Here is a 20,879-nt window from a genome sequence, read left to right on the forward strand (position 1 = left end):
ACAATAAATATTTTATATTTAAAGTTGATTAATAAAAACAAAAGAATTTTACAGTATATTTGCATAATTTATTAAAACAAATTTATTAATTATAATGAATTACAAAATACAGAATTTAAATTGAATTTTTTTTATGATATGTAAATTAATTGATATATTTATTTGTGGTTTTTTTTAATTTGATAAGTAATTATATTTTTTTTAATCGAATCCCAAATTTGATTATTTTAAATTAATGAAGCTATATTTTAAAATAATTAAACATTATTCTTAATAAAACCATATTGAGGTGTTTTATAAATAATTTAAAATATCATTAGGAAATTTATTAGAATTTATTAAAACTATTAATTACTAATTTATAAAAAAACATAACCACATTTTTCCATTTATTATTGTTTTTGTATTGAGTTTGCTCTAATCAAATAAAATTAAAAAATAATTTGAAATATTCAAGTTTTTTTTGATAGGAAGATGATTTGTTGAAAATAATTTCTACTGTCCAAATTAAATAGATTCTCAAGAAATGAAAAACTGATCACTCAAATGAAATAATCGTAATTTGTATTTTAAAAATTTTAAACAATTTACATTTCTCCATAAAAAAATTAAATTGTAATAATTTATTTTGAGGTTGAATTTAATAATTGTAAACCCAGTGTTTGTTAGTTTGACTTGAATTGAATTAATTTTGTCACTAATTAATGGGAAAAGTAAACTAAAAAGACAAAAATTAATTATTCTAGAAGATATTCTTTCATAGTCTATAAATAAATTCATATGTAAAGAGATAAAGATTAAGACTAAATATTACTCTGTTTATTAATCTTTCTAAATAACAATACTAATAATTAAAGTTTCATTAGCTAATTAATGAAGCAATTCAATCAGAATACTTAATTAGATTAGAAAATATTTTATAATAGAAGACTATTCTTATTATAGCGTAAATCACAGTATATTTATGATATTATAAACTGTTTAATTTATCAATTATTTTGAAAGATTATTTCTTTTATTAAATTTGAGGTTTTTACATTTTTATAAAATATTTATGGTATTTTTTTTATTCAATCTATTTATTATACATAATTTTTAAAACAAATCAATATCTCGATTTATTTTTCACTTTTGGGAAACTTACTTTTAAATTTTATGTTTGAAGAGGTTTTTAAGGATAAGTAAATAAATAAATAATTCTTTTTAGTAAACAGTGTTAACATTAAATAAATTAATTAAAAAACTAAAAATGAAGTTTGTCTTCTTTTTATCAGCTTTCTTGGTTTTAGGAAGTTCTATTATGATACCTCATATAGGACCTGCAACTGGAAAACCATTACCTATTTACAACGTTGACATTGATGCACCTTTAAGAGATTAGTGGGCTCCTATTTTGAAAGATTTTAAAGCCCCTTTTGCTAAGTTCATACATGATTTCCGTGCTATTCTTCCTTTACCTGACTCATTTTATTCATTCGTTGGAAAGTATGCTAAGCATGGATTTAAATTCTAACGTTATGTAGAAGAAATTGAAATTTTCAGTGAACTTCTTGAAGCTGACTTTAATATTCTATTCACATTAAATTTACTCTATGAAATTTAGAGTGGAAAGGCTTGCACTTCAATTGTATTTAGAGATGAAAATGGCAGAATTATTCACGGTCGTAACTGGGACTTTGAATTCTGGTCTGAATTAGCTCACATTTCATTCTAAATTAATTACCACAAGAATGGACAATTATTCTATCAGGCTTAGGCTATTGCTGGAGCAGTATTTTTCTTTACTGCCTAAAAACCTGGAAAATTTGCTGTTTCTATAAATGCAAGACATACAAAAACATTCTTGACTAACATCTATGAGTTGCTTTTCACAAATAATGTCCCAGCCCTTTACTTAGTTAGAGAATTCATGGAAACTGTTGATACCTATGACGAAGTTGTATTAAAATTCAAAACTACTCCAACAGTCGATCCTGTTTACTATATTGTTAGCGGTCCAGGACTTTACGATGGTACAATTATTGAAAAAGACAGAGACTTTGTTAAATAATCTTTTATTTTGACTGATGAAACATGGTTTTTAGTTCAAACTAACTACGATAGAGATATCCCTGATCCTAAGCATGATGAAAGAAGAACTCCTGCAGAGTAAAGAATGACATAATATGGTTAAAGTTTGACTGAACAAGGTCTTCTCGACGATGTGCTCTCTATATTCCCTAATTTTAATATTGCTACTATTTCATCTACTTTAATGTCTACCTAAACTGGATACTTCAATAATACAGTATGGTATTGAATAAAAACAAAACAAACATATATTAATATAAAAATTACTTGTTATTTTGTTAAAAAACAATATAAAAATGTCGATTAAATTTCATATAAACATCAAAAACAAACTTTATATTTTATAATCATTTTTAAATTTAAAATTATCAACATTTTTATTAAAAATTTTTGTTGATTAGATTAAATTTCTTTACTCTATAAAGACTTAAGTTAGTATGTGATAAAGCAGGTAGAATATGGTAAACAGTTAATGTACGTATATATAGAATTAGTCTAGAAACCTAATTTTGGAGAATAACTACTAAAATTTAAATTAAACTGATTTTTAACAAAAAATAAACCGTTTTATTATTTTTGAAATCCAAATTACAAAAAATATCATCAATAAGCAAGCATATTAATATCAAAATATCAAAAAATATAAATACTTTTAAATTACTTAAAACTAACTTTCCTGATTCATTATTTCATATATTTCATCAACTAATAATTTAATTAATTTGATAAAAAATAGAGACTTATAAAGAAAAAGATTTGAATAAAAAACAATTATATCAACTAAGAAAGAAAAAAAATATTTTATATTTCTTTTGTTTGGTTTTTGTAAAATAAATTAGTTATTTATTTATTTCACAAGTCTTTATGAATACAAAAAATGAATTTTACTTGTTACTCAATAAGCCCTTAAATATACAATAATGTATGAATGAATGTTAATATATTAAAATCTTTGTTTTTGCATTATATTTAAATATTAGATAGACTCTATATTTAGATTAATAAAGAATTTCGTCTATTATATATAGACATACCTTTTAACTGCTTAAGCTTTCTTTTGTCTAATGAGAGGAACATTATATATTTATCAATCAATTAGTAATCTTTTTGATTATACTGCTTTCTTTTGAAAGCAGGGCACAAAAAAGAAAATTGATTAATTGTTATCAAATTATCAAAAGTTTGATATTAAAGAAAAATTAATATAAATAATCTGATTATTTTTGCAATATTGATTTAAAAACAATACATAAATAAATAAATACATACATAAAATGAGTCATGTAATTTAAGGAAAGTTAAAACTTAAGGGTAGCTTTTAGAAAGTGCTAGATAAGAAGGAAGAAAAAGTGAAGAAATAAATTGAGGAAGAATAAATTAAGAAAGCAGAAGAAATATTTAAGAAGGAACAAAAATCTTAAGGGAAAGATGATTAGCCTAAAATAATAACATTTGAACCTGAAGATGGATAAGGTAGAATTTTGACAAGTTCCACAACTATTTAAGGAGATGGTACAAAATTCCTTTCATAAGTCAAGAAAGATGATTTTTTAGTTGTGTAAAATCCTTAATCTCTTGTAAAGGAAGAGAGAAAGATTGCTTGTGTTATGAGCGATAAAAGTTTATTGCTATACAAAGCATTCAGCTCAGATATAATGAGCTTCACATAATATTAGTTTAGAAAATAAGATGAAATAGAGAAAAAGGAAGAAGATATTGAAGATGTTTACAAGAATAAATTTTTAGGTTTAACTAAAAAAATTAATAAGGAAAAAGATTCCTAAATTTTGGAGTATCGCGAGAAAAAGGGAATGTGGGGCTATAATACTGTCAAAAAAGAAGTCAGCAAGGATTAGTCAAGAGAATAACTTCTTGATTAAAGAATCAAAAAAGGTAGAGATAAATTTTGTTGGTTCTGAGTAAAACTACTTAATCCTAAATAAATAAAAAAGATATTAAAACAATCAATATAATTAATAATTTATTAACATTAGTAAAAAATCATTTTTTCAGTTTATATTTTTGTATTTTAATTTAACTCTTAATTAATTAGTTAGTAGTAAGTAAGTTAATAAGCATGCAATAAAGTTAATAAGTAATTAAGTGTCTATCAAAATTATATAAATAATTTGTAATCCTTCAACTTTAAATTACTAATTTTATATTTTGTAATAAAAAATATTTTACTTTTTTTCAATTATTGCATTTTTATTGTGTTAAATATGAAGGAAACATTCAATTAAAATATTTATTTTTGAATTCAAAATAGCTGGCTGCTTCAATATTATTATCTCAGCGCATTAATTTTATTTACAATAGAAGAAGCTCTTTAGTTTTTACTATCAATTTAGATATTCATTCCAATTGAGCATAAAATAATTTTTTTTCAATATTATAGCTAAAAATAAAAATACGATAGATAGATTTGCTACCTCAAAGAATAATTAATATTTGAAATTATTTATTTATTGATCTAAAATATATTCAAATGAAATTACTTTTTTTTAGGCAATTAAGTTGAAAATAGTTTTTTCTAAAAATAATAATTGATTATATTAAATGCAATTTAAAGAGAAGAAATAGATTAACATAAAATATAAATAAAATAGATAGATGTATGTATGTATTGAGAGTAAATATTAATATTAAAATTGTAGTTGACTTTTGATTTTTAATTTTTATTTTTTTGAAATCTGTTTTTTTATTAGTCCGTCCAATACTAAACAAAATTAAAATCTAAGAGTATTTGTTTGCATCAAGGTCTTCTTAAAAGCTAACGAACTTCTGTGAAGGCACTTATTAATGATAATGTTTAAACTTTTTCATCACAGTTAATTGACATTCTATATTCAAGATCTGCCAATCTTTTAACTAAAAATTCAAGTGCTAAGCTAGGATATGAGGTATTCATCAAAAAAAGACTTATTTCTTTCAACATAACTTATAAGGAGATACCTTTTTCTACCTAGTAACTCTATATTACTAATAAATAATTCGATTTTTTATAAAATTTATTTTAAAGCAGATTTAATTAATTAATTTACTTTCATATGATTCTGAAATGGATTTATTATTCATGGTGTTAATAATATTTTCAATGTCTTTTGGTGTTGCATTACCTGTAAATTTATAAACTAATTCATCAGTTATTTCTACTTATTCATCACTTCCATATCCTTATAAAGAAAGAGACTATTTTTGTTTTTAAAAAAATAAATAAGTAAATTATTTCCATTAACATATTTTAATATTTTATTTACTTGAAGCATATTTACAACTCTTCTCATATCTCCATCGCAAAGCTTGAATACTGCTTCAATACCAGAATTTTTATATTTTAAATTTTCAGCATTGCAAATTTATGCAATTCTAAGTTTAGCATCTTAATAAGGAATATGCTTGAACTTAAATCTTGTGCATCTTGATTGGAGAGCAGGAATAATTTTTGAGACGTAATTACATATCATGCAAAATCTAGCATTGCTGCTGTATTTTTCAATAACTAATAAATTAATTGAAAATAATTATTTTTTCCTATAAACTAGTTTTTTATTTCATTTTACTTCTTCTCAAAGCAAACTGAGCTTGATTTGTCATAGAGTCTGCTTCATCCAAAATAATTAATTTAGTTCCTTTTCTTTTAATTTTTATTATTATTATCAAATTTTAAATTTATTTCAAAATATTTTAATATTCTTGCAAGTACTTCTTGAAGGCTACATGTATGCCTTTCTGCTATTTATTTTTCAATGAAATCTATATAAAATTTTAATATTTATTTACCCAACCATACCGAAATTGGCAGTACTTGCAAAAGTTTTGATTTGTTCTCTAACAACGTCAATACCTCTATCATCAGAAGCGTTAAGCTTTTTTTAATAAAACCTTATCACTAATTAAAATAAATTGAGCTAAATTACTTCTAAAACAAGCTATTTATAATTCTTTCCATACAACTATTTGGCTAAAGCTACTATTAATGAGGTCTTACCTGTTTTATATAATAATAATTTATATATATTGTACAAAAAAAGTTGATATGAATGAATCACCTGTTCCTGGAGGTCCATAAAACAATAAATTAGGAAGCTTCTTATCTTCTTCAATAAATTTCTTAACTATTAAAAAATGTAATAAAAAAGTTGTTTGCTTATTTATTCTGATTAGCTTTCAAATTTTATTTACTTGTTGCAACAATATACTCATGTGAAATGACATTATCTAAGTTCTCAGGTCTGTATTTTTCAACCCAAGGAATATTCTATTACTTCTATTTGGTTTCCTAATAAAAAACAAACGAATTACAATTTTGTAAAAATGCTTTAGCTTTATTTTACAACTGTAATGGGTATTTCCTCTTCCATTTTTACTGAAATCTAATTTGCTTTCTTTTTAATAATCTTAAAAACTATCTATCTATTTATCAATATTTTATGTGTATGTATTTATTTTAATCTTCTTATTCAGATTAAAAATTTAATAGAATTTATATTAATGCAAGCGCCAAATATTTTATAACAATTAAAATTATGATATACTGATTTCAGTATCATTAACAAAGAGCGCGAAAACAAAACAAAACTATTCTAACAACTTTATACTAAATTCAAAATAATCAAATGAATAAATAAATAATAGATATCTTTTATCTATCTTTCTGATACAATAATATATATTATCTGAAAAATGCTAATTTAATAAAATTAATCTAAAATCTTAAAAGTAAATAATTAATTTACTCTAAATATTATTTTATTAATAATTTATTTTTTAAATATAGCTCAAATAAATATGAAAGATAATAAAATCCCCAATCATTAATTTTATACTGTTTTTTTAATTATTTTATTCTAGATAAAACTTTTTAGTTTATTTAGATTTAAATGAGTATTTATTGAATTAATATTAATATATTTTAGTAAAATATTAATAGAATAAACAAAAAACAAATTAAAGTTATTTAATTTACTCAATAAAAAAAGTATTTAACATACTAGGAATCTCAAATAACTTTGACACTATACTTACTATGTTTACATAAAAACTCTTAAAGGCATATATATTCAAGTGTTCTGATAGTTTAATATTTAGGCATAACTTTTAAGTCATATGATTTTTTATTATTTATTAGTACTAATCCTCTATAATTTTTATGAATAATTCTATGTCAAACTATAACTATTTTATATATACCGTATATTTATTTGATTTTTGATAATATCTTATTGTATTTATTTTTGCTCTAAGCAGTAATTAATTTTTAAAATATTGGCAAAAATATATAAATAAATATATAATATAAGTTGTGTTTGTTACAATAACCTAATTCAATTTTGTTACAAAGGTGGGGAATATAATACGTAAGCTTTCAATTTAGATATATAAATAGGCATACGATAAATTAGCTATTTAAAAGTAGAAAATTTGAAAAAAGATAGATAATTTGCAAATTTAATTATATTTTAAAGAATTGAATGTATTTAATAATTTATTTATTATGTTAATACTAAATTACAAGAATTAAAAAATAATCAATCCTATTTTCCAGCAAAATTAATTAATTAATTAATTAATTAATTAGTAAGTAAGTAACTGAGTAGTGAGATAGTAAATAAGTAAAGATATATTAATAAATGGATTAAGAATAGTAGTTATAGAATGATGTAAATGAAAATAGCATAGAATTATAGTACTAAGAATAGAAGGCGCAGAAATTTGAAGATAAAAGTCTGAATGAAGTGAAAAATGAAGCACAACATAAAAAGAAAAAAGTTTAATTTAGATACAAAGAAGTGCAATAGGAGAATTTGAAAGATTTAAAAGATCATTTTAGCAAGTTTTTTTAAATGTCTGTGGAAGAAATAAAGAGTTCATTTGAGGAGATGAGTCTTCTATTATTTAATATTAAGAGAATAGTTTAGTTATTTTAATGGAATTAGCGTAAGATTTTAATTTGAGTATTTCACTTTTGGATAATTAATTACTTTACTCTATCTAATAAAAGAAATTAGGCACAAATGGGGTAGAAATAACCCTTCTTTTCTCTTTCTTTTGGTCATCTTGCAAATTAATATAGCTGTTTGCTACAGTCTTTTTATTAAGTAAGCATTCTTAAGTAAAATTAAATGAAATGGTTTTTTATTTATTGAAACAGGTAGAGTCTTTCAGAGTATTTAACATGCATATATAAACTTCTTGCTTAGTTTCTTATTTATGGGCTTATCTTCACTATATTACCAAGGTAATTACTATTTTTAATTAATTAATAACAGAAAAAAAAAAAATTCATAAATTATTAAGAAAATCAACTTATGTTTATTTATTATTAATAAATAAATAAATCTTCTAAAATCTATTGTTTAAATTTAGGTTGATTGTAACTAGGTTTTTGATGAAAAGTGAAGTAGAAAATCATATATCATACATATACTCCTTAGATGTCTTTTTAAACGCATATTTTGTCTTCCTAGTTTTTAACTACATATGTTTAGTAATTTGTTTATCTAATTAATTGTTTATTATGAAAATTATGCAGATTAACTTACTATTATCTAATTCAAATTATAGCTTATCTTGACTCCTTTCTGGAAAAATAGTAATTCTTTCTTGATTGTCATAATTAGTTCTACTCTTAACTTATTCGCAAATTACAGATTTTACTACATTTTCTTTAAATTTTATTCAAGTAACTTACTAAATTGAATTTATTTATTTATTTTTAAATTTCTACTTAAATATTTTCCTAATTAATAAATAAAAGTTTTACCCGATGTTAAAAAAATAGAGTCTTTTTTAATTCCTATTGGATTGCAAGTTGCTATAAACATAATTATGGTTATATCTAACCACAACTATTATTTATTTATGATTAATTATTTTTTATGAAGCTAACTTTAAATTTAAACATTTATTTAAAAGTTTTAAATAATATATAAATAAATATTTCAATCAAATTCTTTAATTTTCATCAATAAATAAATAGATTTATTTAAAGTAAAAATTAAAATTTAATAAACTTTTAATAAAATTCATTAAAAAATCAATCAGCATTTCATTTTCTATTTAAAGTATTTAAACTTAATTTTATCAATTAAAAGAGAAAATAATATTTTATAAAATTTGTTTAATTTATTTTCTATTTTTTTATAATTTTAATCATTAATAAATTTAAAAAAATGTTTTAAATTTAAATGATTAAACATTTTTTTAAGATATTTAATTAATTTCCAATTAACAGAGGAGGGAGATAATTAAATTTTTGTTTTCAATTTGATTATTTTTTTAGATAAAATATTAATTTACAAATTATGATTTTGTAATTTGAAAATTTAATGAAATAAATTTGAAAAAAAAAGCTGAATTTAAAAAAACTATGCTATTCAAAAATAAATTTAATACATTTTTTGAGGTAAAATTATAAATAATTAAAGAGCATGATATAGTTAAACTTATTCTATTAATAAAAGATAGTAAGATCTCATGCATACTACGCTTAAGGAATAGGTTTGATAATGTATGTTTATTTAATTTTATTCATTCATACATACATACATACATACATATATAGATTAATAAATTTGATGTTATAAATTATAAAGTACAAAAAAGCTGAATGATAAAGAAACTGATAAATTATGTTAAGATTTACTTACATTTCAAAATAACTAAAAACTAATTCTAGAATTGATGTAATATTTCATTTTTCATTACTTAATTTTATAAATCTTATTATAAATCTTCAAATAAATAATTTTAATTAATTTAATAAAATAAATTAATTTTAAGAGGATGTGGTCTTAAAAACTAAATTTTGGCTTCTATAAGTACAGTCTTGTTAAAATTTTAGAATCTAGAATACCTCTTTATTGATATTTCGTAATAAAATTTACATTTATTAGCTAATAAGTTATAATAACAATCAACACTAACTACTTACTTAAACAAATACTTTTATATTTATTTCACATAAAAGACACAACGAAATAGATTCATAAGGATTATCTGCTTTTACTTCTAGTCTACAAAATTTATCTAATTTAAAATCTTTAAAAATTATATCAAGGTAAATTTTCTTAAACATTTATTTATTTATTCTTTCTATTTAATTTAAAATATTTAAATCTTTTTTTTGATGAGCTTAAATCCTCATAAATTAGCAACAATTTAAGCAAAATTTAAATAAAAATAAAACCAATACTCATACATATATAATAGGAAAAGCTTTTATTTTGGAACTATTTTAATTCAGGATTTAAAAAATAAATAAAACTTTTAAAATAATTTAAGTTTTTGATTTTTTTTTGTTTTATTTAAATAATGAGAAATACCTACAATATAAATCATTTATTTATTTATAAATATATATTAGGCATAATAAGCTAAGCTTAACTTGCATGATTTTGCAATTATAAAAATTGAAGTAGCTTACAATTCTAGATATAGATTTATAGTAAATTTGATTTAAAATGGTTTATAATAAATAAATGTATTATTTAAATTTTTGAATTATTTTACCTTAAATTGTAAAATTAAAGACACAGTTAAGCTAAAGATCATGGAAATAGTCTTTAAGGCTAATCTTTTTAGAATTTGAACAATTTAAACACTTTGATTCTTAAATTTGGGTAAAGGAAATAAATATTTTTTTATTTTTAAAGTTACGTAAATATAAAAAAGTATTAATTAGAATATTTTATGTGAATGAATGAATGAATAATTAATTCCCTTTTCTTAAAAAATAAAAATATTATTCATCTCTCATGTAAATAGATTTAAAGAATATTTTTTAGATAAGTGTAGATAGATTCTAAGCTTTTTAATTAAAATAAGATAAATACAAAAAGCTTTAACAATTACTTATTTATTTTTATTCAGAGTATTAGAATGCTTTTAAATAATCTAATGAATAATTAATTTATTAATTGACCATTCAATATAAATTTATCATTAATGTTAATCAAATTATTTTAAATTCTAGTTAGTTTGATGAATAGTTTCTTGTAAAATTTGGCTCTACTATATCATAACAGTCAAATCTTCAAAATTTATCACTTTTTTTAAGGTAATAATTAATTAATTATTTATTTTTGTGATCAAAAGATAAAATTAATTTTATTAATTCAAGTTCTTTATTTTTTAAATCAATTCTTTTCATTTTTGTTGCACCCAATTAATCTATATATTTAATTTTAAAAGCAATCAACGCATAGGTAACTAGACTGCACAAAAACTTTGCTCTGCTTTAGTAAAATGCAAAAGTTTATAATATATTTGCTTAGAATTTGAGTAAAATAAATAAATAAATACTCTTTTTTTATTGTCTTCGACACTTTTAACATTTAAATTAATGATATTATTTTAATTGCTACTATGAATCAATTTACTTAAAACATTTTATTAAAGATCCAATTAAATAGGAATAAGTGGTGCACCTTAATTAGGATCAAATCTATCAAAATGCGCCAACCTTACAAAAATAATTCTTGGTTTAAAGTAAAATTAACAAACTAACTAAACTAAAATTTCACCAAAAATAAATAAATAAATAACAAATATTTTGTTTGTTATATCTATTACAATAATACTTTAAAATTAAAATTAAAAAAATTATTATTATTATAATTTTAAAAATAACAAGAAAAGTAATTAATCCTTTTTTAACTATTTAAATTTATTAGAAACAATAAAATACGAGATAAAGGTCCTTTAGGTTTAGGTATATAATTATCAAATATAAGGAATCTTTAAACCTTACAGCTTGACATAAGGTAAAAAAATATATTAATATTCAAAGAAAAATAAATTTACTATTTATACCATGTTTGTTTTTTACTCAAAATTTATTAAAAAGCAAAAATAAGATGAAGGATTTTGGTCTACTTGGATTAGTTTAAAGCTTATCAATATGTGAAAATCTAGTTGATTTGTCTCTTAATTTGGAGTATATTATCTAAATAAAAACATTTCAATTAACTTATGATATTAGAGATTACTTAAATTTTACAAAATTATTCAATTACATTTTTTTGCTTAACATTTGAAATTAGTATTTAAATATTTTCTTATCAATTTCGATCATTAAAAGACATAATAAAATCACTATAAATGGAATTGTCAGCTTATGTTAAGCTCTATCAAATTATAAGAAATTGCAAAATCTCTGCCTTTGTATGAAGTAAAATGATTTAAATACCAATTTATTTTGAAGATTTAATTAAACAATAAAATTACTATTTATAAAAGTTTTTACAAAATTAATGATGATTGCATTTCTGATATGAGTTTAGCTTTTGCTAATTATAAAGCTCTCAAAAATTTAACACTAGAATTAAAGTAATTATTTATTTATTTACCTAAAAAACTCCATTTTTATTTTAAAAAAATAATTTTTCATTATATTGAAATTATATTCATTTTTTTTTTTTAATTTACTAAATTAAAAATATAATTTAAAAGGTATAATTAAATAGGAATTTAAGGTTTATATAATTTAGGTACCTCTTTATCAAACTGCTAACATCTTTCAACCCTTAATCTTAATCTTTTGTAATTAATTATTGTTAAAATATTTAAACAAAACTATAATTTATAATTGAATTAAAACATTAAACAATTTATTTAATTACATTTTTAATTTAGTTTGTTTTTAAGTTTTTTGTTTGTTTTTTTATAAACCAAAAGCAATAGCAAAATAAAATTTACAGGAATTTAGAAGTTTTTTAATATTTTGAAGATTTTTAAGAGTATTAATGTGATTGAAATAGATTTTAGGTATTATTTTAATTTAAACTTAGTTAATATTGAATATTTAATAAATTTTATTAAGTGCTTTTATTATTTTAAAAATATTTATTATTTTTTTATAAAAGAAAATACTAAGCAGACTACACGTTTTTAGAAATATAAATCTAAAAAAATTTATTCTAAAAATCAAAGAAAAAACTATAAAAGTGTTTAAGACTTGTATAATATTCAATACTTTCTTGATAAAAAATTTTTTAAAATTATAAAAGATATTATTTTGTTAATTAAACTGAGTATCTAAATTTAAATGGTAATATTTTTGTTTTATGTAACTAATAAAAAAACTATTTATTTATTTGTTATTAATCTAAAATTATTTTTGGAGAAATTTAAAATAAAAATATTGTTATTTATTTATCTTCCATAAAATCTAAAAAAAATTAAGTTTGGTGAAGTTTAAACTAGAAATATTTAATACTATCAATCAATCTCGTTTATAAAATAATGAGATAGATTTTACTTTAAAAGGTGAGTTTTCAGTTAAACTGGATATAATAGAATATTTTGAAACATAGTTTAATATTTTTTTGCTTTTATATTATTATAGATTTTATTATTAAAATTAAAAAAAATTAAATTCTCTTCATTTGTTTTAATAAAAAAGTAAGTAAGTTAGTAAGTTGTTTTAATATGATCAATCAATCAATTATAGTAATTACTCAAAAGAAATTAGATGATCTAATGATAATAAATATGGTAATAAGTCTCTTTAATTATTGATATAAAATTGAAGAAAACTTTAAAATAAAAAATTATCAAAATGAATAAATAATATATATATTTTCATAAAAAATTCAATAAACAAGCTGTCTTGTATTATTTTATAAAAATAACATTTAATTATTTGAATAAATTTATTATAATCCCTCATTAAGAGTTAATTTCTTCGATTTCCTTAACTAATGGATCAATGCAATGAACCAAGAAAGGATTAGTGTGTTATAAGAGCTGATAGGCTAACTTTAAAGTTTTCCATTTTTCATCGTCATTTTAAGGTTTTAAAGAGGAGATTAAATCTTAAATGTCTTAAGCAATTTATTTGGCTTGATCTATGCATTTTCCAAATTTCTCAATTGGAGTATAATTGTTCCAATTCTCTTCAATGCATCTTCCATTTACATATCCGACTCCTCTTCCATACGATAGTTTTTAGCAAGATACACCAATATCAGTCATTTCAGATGGGCAATTAGGGGAGCAAACACCTACAATTAATTATTTTTTATAAAAATCAATAAAAATCTTAATTAATTAATTCTTAGTTTACAGCACCCAACACTGTGGAAGTTCTGAGCACATTTAGGATAAATTATTGCTCCTGACTAAAAAATATATAAAACAAATATTTTAATTAATATAAAATAGAGTTTTTTATTTGGTTAAATATTAATTTTTAATCAGAAATATCCTTTAGTGATTAATTTATTATCTAATTAATAAATATTGGATTTGCTTTATTAAGATTAAAGGTTGAAATGATGGAAATTAATTAAAGTTTTTTAATACTTGTTCACAACCTGATGGATGATCATGTAAGCATCTAGAATTGGCCTAATTATTTTAATTAATTTATTATTGATTAAACTTTCTTAAATTAATTAATTACATTGTTAAGATTGAATCCATCTCCAAATTTCCAAGGGTAACCAACACCTCTGCCATATGCTTCAGGCTTTGCACAATAAAGACCATCATCTCTAAAACCAGAAGGACAATCTTAAGCACAAACTTTGTGGTGAAATTAATAATGAAATGAATATATAATATTATTAATCAAAATTTCAGGCAAAAGAAAGAAGATAAGAATATATATTAACAAAGAAAAGAGTAATAGAGAAATTTAATCAATAAATTATTTTTTTACTGCAACAGCCAAAAGGATGATATCCTTATTTACATTTAGGATACCAAATAAGACCCCATTTTTCGCATTGGCTAGAGTTATCATTCTAGCATCTCTTTTCGCCAGTCATCCAGCATGTGGCATCAGCGCATTTTTCAATAGCTTTGTCTAGAACTTTCACCAAATCTCCAAGCTATTAGAATGCTTTCTTAAAATCTAATTCTTTGATATCCTTGATTATATTTTCCAAATCTTAGAAAGTATTCTTCACGTTATTGAAGCATTGATCCAAATCAGAAAGTCTACTATCTCTTAAATTGAATGCCCAAACTCCTTAAGTGCTAAGAACGGCTATGCTTATTAAAATAATAGCTAGATATTTATTCATTTATTTCTATTTATTAAAGTCTAATCTTTCGTTAATATATTTATTAGAAATTAATTATTTATTAGAAATTAATTATCTATTAATAATAAATAATCAATACATACTCAAGTACACAATTACATTTAAGAGAAAGATATATCTTAGTGATATTCCTCATTTTATAAACAATAATATTAATTACCATAAGGGAGTAAAAATAATAACACTTAACCTTATTAAATACTATTAATAGTATTCCTTTCAAAAATATGTAAGAATATCTTTAAATTCTAATCAAATTACCAAATAATAATTAAATTAAAACCTAACAAGTAATTGTTATAAAATATAATAGACATAATAATCGAATAATTTATTCAAAATTAATTAATTATGCTAAAAACTTTTCTATTAATCAAGCAGACATTTGAAATAATTGATGAAATTTTTAGGCAACCTTAAATAAAATACAAAAAAGCTTTTTTTTGTTACAAACATATAATTTTCTTGAATAAAAATATAAATTGGATTAAAAAAAAGCCATAATCTATTTTAAACATTTTAATTTAAAGATAAGTCTAAAATAAATAAAGATTTTAAAATAAAATTGGTATGGCCAATCTTTCATACAAAATATTGAGTCTTAAACTTTTCATATTTGGAAATAAATTCAGAATATTTCAATAAAAATAATATCATCGTTTCCTAAAACTAGTACACTTATTAATAAATAAAAATGTAAGCTTAAAATTTCTTAGTGCTATTGTAACAGACTATTTTACAACTTGATAATCTTATCACAATTATTATTTTGTATTTTTATGTGATATTAATTAATTTATTTTGTATTTTTTAAATGATTTTTTGCTACTTTTTCAGCCAAATAATTTTATTTTCTGTACTAAAAACACTAGGATTCTATATTGTGTAAGAAAAACTAGCATTAAAAAAACTATTTTGAGTTTTATTTGATTTTCAATAAAGATAAAGATTAATTGAATTAGTTTTTTAAGATATTTAATTACCACAAAAAACAAATAACTAACTTATTTAAAATAATATAATTTAATATTTTTTCAGTCATAAAATAGATTTTTGTTCAATTTGAACTGGTTTTTGGTACTAAGGGATCAACACAGTGTTCCAAGAAAGGATTAGTATGTTAAAGTAAAACATAAGCTAATTTAAGTGTATTCCACATATCTGATTTGTCTTCAACAGATTTAACTAAATCTTCAATATCCTTAACAATTTATTCTGCTTATTAAACACACTTTCCAAACTTTTCAATTGGAGTAAAATTGTTCCAATTTTCTTCAATGCATTTTCCATCAACAAAACCTACACCTCTTCCATAAGTCTCTTTTTGGCAAGAGACTCCAATATCGGTCATACCAGCAGGGCAGTTTGGAGAGCAAATACCTATTATTATTTTAATTAAATAAACACTTTATAGTATTTTTTGTTTATTATAATATTATCTTACAACAATCGAAGTTATGGAAGTTAGGTTAGCATTTTGGGTAAATAACAAGTCCCCACTTTTTAAATTAATAAATAAAAAAAGATGCAATGTAATTTAATTATTAAATTTTGAGCCACACAATTTTTTAAATCCTAGTAAATTATTAAAATTCACCAAAAAACATCAATTAATGGCTGATTCTTTTATTTATTTATTAAAAATGTTTTTACTTATTCGCAGCCAAGTTATGGATTGTCATGTTCACATCTTTTCATGGCCTTTTTTATTTTAAATAATCACTTTAACTTTGTTTTATTTTAAAAAATTGTTTTACTTCATTGAGTGAGAGGTCATCACCAAATTCCCAAGGATATCCTGCTCCTCTGCCATAAGCAGAAGGCTTAGCACATTCAAATCCTTAATCAGCAAAACCTGAGGGGCAATCTTAGACACAAACTATTTTAGATTGAATTGTAAGAAAAAGATTTTCAATTTGTTATAAATTAATCTAACAAAAAGTAATTAAATTAATAGGGAAGTATGTTAATAAAAGAGCCTATTTATTGAATTATTTTTTTATTCAACAATTAGTTCAATCACTCACTCACTCTCTTATTTTTTGATAGTTAATTTATTTATTATTACCACAACATCCATCAGCATGGTATCCTTTTTTGCACTTAGGGTACCAGATTAAACCTGATTCTTCACAAGCTCCTTCAGTTTCATTTTCGCATCTTTGTTATGCCTTCATCCAGCAAGTGGCATCAGCGCATTTCTCAATAACCTTATCTAAAACTTTCATAAGATCACCAAGCTCTTAAAGTGCCTTCTTAAATTCTAACTTTTTAAGTTCGTCAGCAATTTGTTTCAAGTCTCCAACAGATTTTTCAATATCTCCAAAGCATTAAGCTATATCAGACTCTCCTTTCAAATAATTCTTAGGAAGAAGTGCTTGAGCAGAGCATAACAATATGCAGATAACCAAAATTAAAGAAGCGTTTTTCATTGAGCAAAATCAGTATTTATCTCTATTAATAATTATTTAATTATAAATAATTTGTTTTTACGATTATCTCTTCTTTTATAAAGTAATCTGTTTCCTACTTAATTTGTAATTTACAACTTTTTCAATAAATAATGATGATATTTAGTGCAAAAATGACGTCTCAATCAAAAAGCTTCAATTTTTTTTCTTTTATTAAACTGAACACTATACTTTTTATTAAATTTATTTATTTATTAACATATTAAAAAACTAAAATAATGAAGTGAGTAGTTAGTCAGTCAGTCAGTCAGTCAGTCATTCATTTATAATTTATTTTGGATTATAAATAGAAAATTAAAATATTTACTTCTAATTTATTAAAAATCTATTCTAAAAAAAAAATCATAAATTAAATTTGATTAAACTAATAAAATTAGATTAGTTAGAAATTGATTTTTATAAGAAATATTAATCAAGTATAATTTTGTATAATGTAATTAACTATTATAAAACAATTAAAAAATTTTAAATAAATTCGTTACAAATATCTATCAAATTTTAGGTAACTTTATTTTATTTATTTTTAAAATTTAAAGTCAATTTATTAGATTTAACCCTATTTATTATTGTTTATTTTATATATAAATTTGGATAATTATTTAACAACATAAATATATAAAATTTAAGCTTGATAGTCGCTATTAATATTTGTAAAAAAATAGTTGTATTAGAAACCACAAAAATATCCTAATCAAAATTTGTTAATAAACTTAATTCAATTCAAATAAACAAAAGGAATTCTTAAAATAGTATTTATTTTTATTTATTAAATTTGATTCAAAGTCAATATTCCTCTATTATTCTATTTACTAATCTTTTCATTTTGAGGGTATTTTACTTTATAGCTATTTCACCATATTCATGATTATTCTCACTATTTATTAATAAAAATTAGTATAAATTAAAATATAAAAAACAGTATCTTCTTTCAGCAAATTAAAAATAAATTAATGTTAAAAATATAAAATAAATTACTTAATGTCTATATACAGATCAATAAGAGTTTAATTTTCTTGTAATGCTTGACTGAGATGCACCGCGCCCTTTTCACCAATTTAGTTATGGCTGTTAAAAAATTATATAATTAATTTTGTTCAGAATTAATTAAAAAAAATACCAAAGAATGAGAGATAAACTGATCAGATTTTTGAATTTATTTAAAGAAGAAGCTATGTGCGACAATCCTTATGAACCAATTTTATTGAGGCTTTTTAATAAATTAAGAGTTTATAAAAATAAATTATTTGATTTTCAAGTATCTTTACGTTAAATTAATTTTTAATGATACTAAATTAGGGCATTTAGCTAAATCATTACATAAATTTTGTGTTGCTACTTGCATCAAATTGTTTTCACTTTTAAATTAAAAAAAGTTATTTTAAACATTTCTTAAAGTAAATATTTTATATTATCAAAATTTCTAAAATATAAATGAGTTTCATTTTTATACTTTCAAAGCAAATGTTATTTAGAAGGGAGGTAATTAATTTTTATGCTAATTTTAAATTTTAATGGGTTTTTAAAATTATAATTCTTTTAAAAGCCCTTTTTAAAATTAAATTAAAATTTAATCCCACTAAAATTTTTTACATAAAATAGCGTTTGCAAAATTTTATAATGGTTTTATTTATATTTATTCTTAATGTAAATTAAAAGTAATTAAATAAAAATAATTTTATAAAATTTATATTATGATTTATTTTTATTTAACCTTATATCAAGAATTAAATTTCTGAGGTTCTAAAAGCTAGCCAAGGCTTAAGCTAACTCATTTACTCCTTTTTATCTGATATTATTGAAGCTTTTATGATAGAAAAAGTTAAAATTGAAAATTAATATAAATTTTAAAAATAATTAATTAATGTTATGTATATTTATGATGCATAAGTTATTTATAAAATCAATATATCTATTTTTAATTAATTATTTTACTTGAAATTTACATTTAAACTCGATAAACTCAAACAGCTTCTCAATCCAACAGCTAAATCTTTAACTCCTTCAGCTCTTATTTCATTTGATCTTTAATTAATAATTTTATTTTCAAAATACTTTAAATAAACTAATTAAATTATTTTATTCATAATTTTTTTAAAATTTAAGGAAAATAATTAGCAAAAACTTTAATAGTTTGAATCTATTTCTAAGTAATAATTGGAAATTTTTTTATCAATAGATAACTTTACAAATTTAGTAACAATTTTTTGAAGAATAGAATAAAGATTCTTTTGTATTTAAATTGGAAATGCTGTTTAAATTTATTTTCCTTCTGTTTTTTTAGGATAACATTAAAATTTAAAAATATTTTTCCATATTTATTTTTATTTACCCCAAATCAATAAAGAGATTTTAAATAGAAGAACTTTTCCCTAAAGCAGACCCTAAAAATGAAGCTCCTTCTTCTCCAATGTTGTTTGAGCTAATTTTATAAAGAATATTTAATACGATATCAAAAAGTTACTGATATTAAAAATATGCTTATAATGTTAAAAATTTTTTACGAGAGAGACAATTTGAGGTTTTTTAAATTTAGACAATTTGCTAAAGAGTTTCCAAGACTTTAGGCACCTTGTTCATTGATTTCATTTTATCTTTTTAATTTTAATTTTCATATAAAATCTAAGAAATTAAAAGATTAATTTAAAATTTAACTTGAAATCTAAATCAATATTCTCCAATTTTGGTAGCTATTAAAGAGAGTAAGCTAAGCAAGCAACATCTGTACAATTAAGTTAGCTCTCACTATAAAATTAAATTTTATAATTAATAATAAAATAAAAGGCACATTTAATGATAAATAATTAGTTTTTTTATTCAATTTATAAAAATTAAAAATTTGTAATAACCTTAAATTAAGTGTAAGATTGTTAATATTTTAGCAATTTCTTAATCCTATAGCTATATTAGATACTCCTTATTCTCCAATAATACTCTTCCTTTATATAAATTTATAATAATTTAAAATGATATTTAAGTTTAAATAAAAAATTTACTTAACATCCAGGTTTAAAATTTAGATATTAGAACAGCTTTTAAGTAAAGTACCTAATTTAGAGCTATTTTTTTCATCAATCTTGTTATTGCTAAATAATAAAAAATAATTAAAAATGTTTTCCTTTAGTAAATTAAACTAGAGTGTTCCCTCTAATTCCTAGTCTTTTTGTGGAAACGAGAGAGGTTTAAATAATAAATAAAATTTTTCAAAAAAATACTACCCTTCTCAAACAGTAGCTTTTTTAGTAAGGAAATATGGTAATTAAAAGAAAGGGGGGGGGGGGGGGGG

At 21.0% G+C, this 20,879-nt stretch overlaps 8 protein-coding genes across 8 annotated transcripts in view; 4 read left to right on the forward strand and 4 right to left on the reverse strand. All coding sequences in view use genetic code 6, as the record gives it.

Annotated features, from left to right (window-relative positions):
* Nucleotides 1–1,249: 1,249 nt before the first annotated feature.
* TTHERM_00213580 (linear amide C-N hydrolase, choloylglycine hydrolase family protein) lies at nucleotides 1,250–2,299 on the forward strand (the record flags this gene model as incomplete). The annotated part of the gene is made up of 1 exon (XM_001007153.1): nucleotides 1,250–2,299. One exon carries the CDS (start codon nucleotides 1,250–1,252, stop codon nucleotides 2,297–2,299), a length of 1,050 nt encoding a protein of 349 aa, XP_001007153.1.
* Nucleotides 2,300–3,344: 1,045 nt separating this feature from the next.
* Nucleotides 3,345–3,989, forward strand: TTHERM_00213590 (hypothetical protein; the record flags this gene model as incomplete). Its single annotated transcript, XM_001007154.3, has 1 exon — nucleotides 3,345–3,989. The coding sequence occupies one exon, from the start codon at nucleotides 3,345–3,347 to the stop codon at nucleotides 3,987–3,989; it is 645 nt and encodes a 214-aa protein (XP_001007154.3).
* An 836-nt stretch (nucleotides 3,990–4,825) lies between these two features.
* On the reverse strand, nucleotides 4,826–6,434 carry TTHERM_00213600 (replication factor C subunit 5; the record flags this gene model as incomplete). The annotated part of the gene is made up of 9 exons (XM_001007155.3): nucleotides 4,826–5,052; nucleotides 5,115–5,262; nucleotides 5,331–5,572; nucleotides 5,634–5,707; nucleotides 5,854–5,939; nucleotides 5,991–6,061; nucleotides 6,123–6,188; nucleotides 6,256–6,352; nucleotides 6,408–6,434. 9 exons carry the CDS (start codon nucleotides 6,432–6,434, stop codon nucleotides 4,826–4,828), a joined length of 1,038 nt encoding a protein of 345 aa, XP_001007155.2.
* Nucleotides 6,435–7,627: 1,193 nt separating this feature from the next.
* Nucleotides 7,628–9,214, forward strand: TTHERM_000213628 (unc-50 family protein). Its single transcript, XM_012795385.1, has 6 exons — nucleotides 7,628–8,010; nucleotides 8,075–8,171; nucleotides 8,225–8,311; nucleotides 8,440–8,560; nucleotides 8,638–8,755; nucleotides 8,831–9,214. Exons 1-6 carry the CDS (start codon nucleotides 7,704–7,706, stop codon nucleotides 8,953–8,955), a joined length of 855 nt encoding a protein of 284 aa, XP_012650839.1. The 5' UTR covers nucleotides 7,628–7,703; the 3' UTR covers nucleotides 8,956–9,214.
* Nucleotides 9,215–9,442: 228 nt separating this feature from the next.
* On the forward strand, nucleotides 9,443–13,056 carry TTHERM_000213629 (kinase domain protein; the record flags this gene model as incomplete). The annotated part of the gene is made up of 17 exons (XM_012795386.1): nucleotides 9,443–9,478; nucleotides 9,537–9,583; nucleotides 9,669–9,758; nucleotides 9,856–9,945; nucleotides 10,043–10,132; nucleotides 10,439–10,519; nucleotides 10,605–10,694; nucleotides 11,048–11,131; nucleotides 11,266–11,355; nucleotides 11,473–11,562; nucleotides 11,748–11,837; nucleotides 11,921–12,010; nucleotides 12,155–12,244; nucleotides 12,313–12,402; nucleotides 12,526–12,615; nucleotides 12,751–12,840; nucleotides 12,939–13,056. The coding sequence occupies 17 exons, from the start codon at nucleotides 9,443–9,445 to the stop codon at nucleotides 13,054–13,056; spliced, it is 1,446 nt and encodes a 481-aa protein (XP_012650840.1).
* Nucleotides 13,057–13,740: 684 nt separating this feature from the next.
* TTHERM_00213630 (transmembrane protein, putative) lies at nucleotides 13,741–15,104 on the reverse strand (the record flags this gene model as incomplete). The annotated part of the gene is made up of 5 exons (XM_001007158.3): nucleotides 13,741–14,078; nucleotides 14,141–14,195; nucleotides 14,380–14,424; nucleotides 14,480–14,601; nucleotides 14,738–15,104. The coding sequence occupies 5 exons, from the start codon at nucleotides 15,102–15,104 to the stop codon at nucleotides 13,741–13,743; spliced, it is 927 nt and encodes a 308-aa protein (XP_001007158.1).
* A 1,078-nt stretch (nucleotides 15,105–16,182) lies between these two features.
* On the reverse strand, nucleotides 16,183–17,557 carry TTHERM_00213640 (hypothetical protein; the record flags this gene model as incomplete). The annotated part of the gene is made up of 5 exons (XM_001007159.3): nucleotides 16,183–16,505; nucleotides 16,570–16,624; nucleotides 16,779–16,826; nucleotides 16,883–17,004; nucleotides 17,194–17,557. The coding sequence occupies 5 exons, from the start codon at nucleotides 17,555–17,557 to the stop codon at nucleotides 16,183–16,185; spliced, it is 912 nt and encodes a 303-aa protein (XP_001007159.1).
* An 822-nt stretch (nucleotides 17,558–18,379) lies between these two features.
* The window catches only part of TTHERM_000213644 (kinase domain protein), a gene marked incomplete at both ends in the record, with an annotated part of 4,288 nt that continues 1,788 nt past the window's right edge, over nucleotides 18,380–20,879 (reverse strand). The window contains 11 exons of the mRNA XM_012795387.1: nucleotides 18,380–18,470; nucleotides 18,572–18,661; nucleotides 18,714–18,803; nucleotides 18,862–18,951; nucleotides 19,308–19,397; nucleotides 19,529–19,618; nucleotides 19,926–20,015; nucleotides 20,098–20,187; nucleotides 20,249–20,338; nucleotides 20,443–20,532; nucleotides 20,590–20,679. Coding sequence (XP_012650841.1) covers nucleotides 18,380–18,470; nucleotides 18,572–18,661; nucleotides 18,714–18,803; nucleotides 18,862–18,951; nucleotides 19,308–19,397; nucleotides 19,529–19,618; nucleotides 19,926–20,015; nucleotides 20,098–20,187; nucleotides 20,249–20,338; nucleotides 20,443–20,532; nucleotides 20,590–20,679 — 991 coding nt within the window. The remainder of the gene's footprint in view (nucleotides 18,471–18,571; nucleotides 18,662–18,713; nucleotides 18,804–18,861; nucleotides 18,952–19,307; nucleotides 19,398–19,528; nucleotides 19,619–19,925; nucleotides 20,016–20,097; nucleotides 20,188–20,248; nucleotides 20,339–20,442; nucleotides 20,533–20,589; nucleotides 20,680–20,879) is intronic.

This window comes from Tetrahymena thermophila (genome assembly GCF_000189635.1).
Source record: "Tetrahymena thermophila SB210 genomic scaffold scf_8254815, whole genome shotgun sequence".
Classification (NCBI taxonomy): domain Eukaryota; phylum Ciliophora; class Oligohymenophorea; order Hymenostomatida; family Tetrahymenidae; genus Tetrahymena; species Tetrahymena thermophila.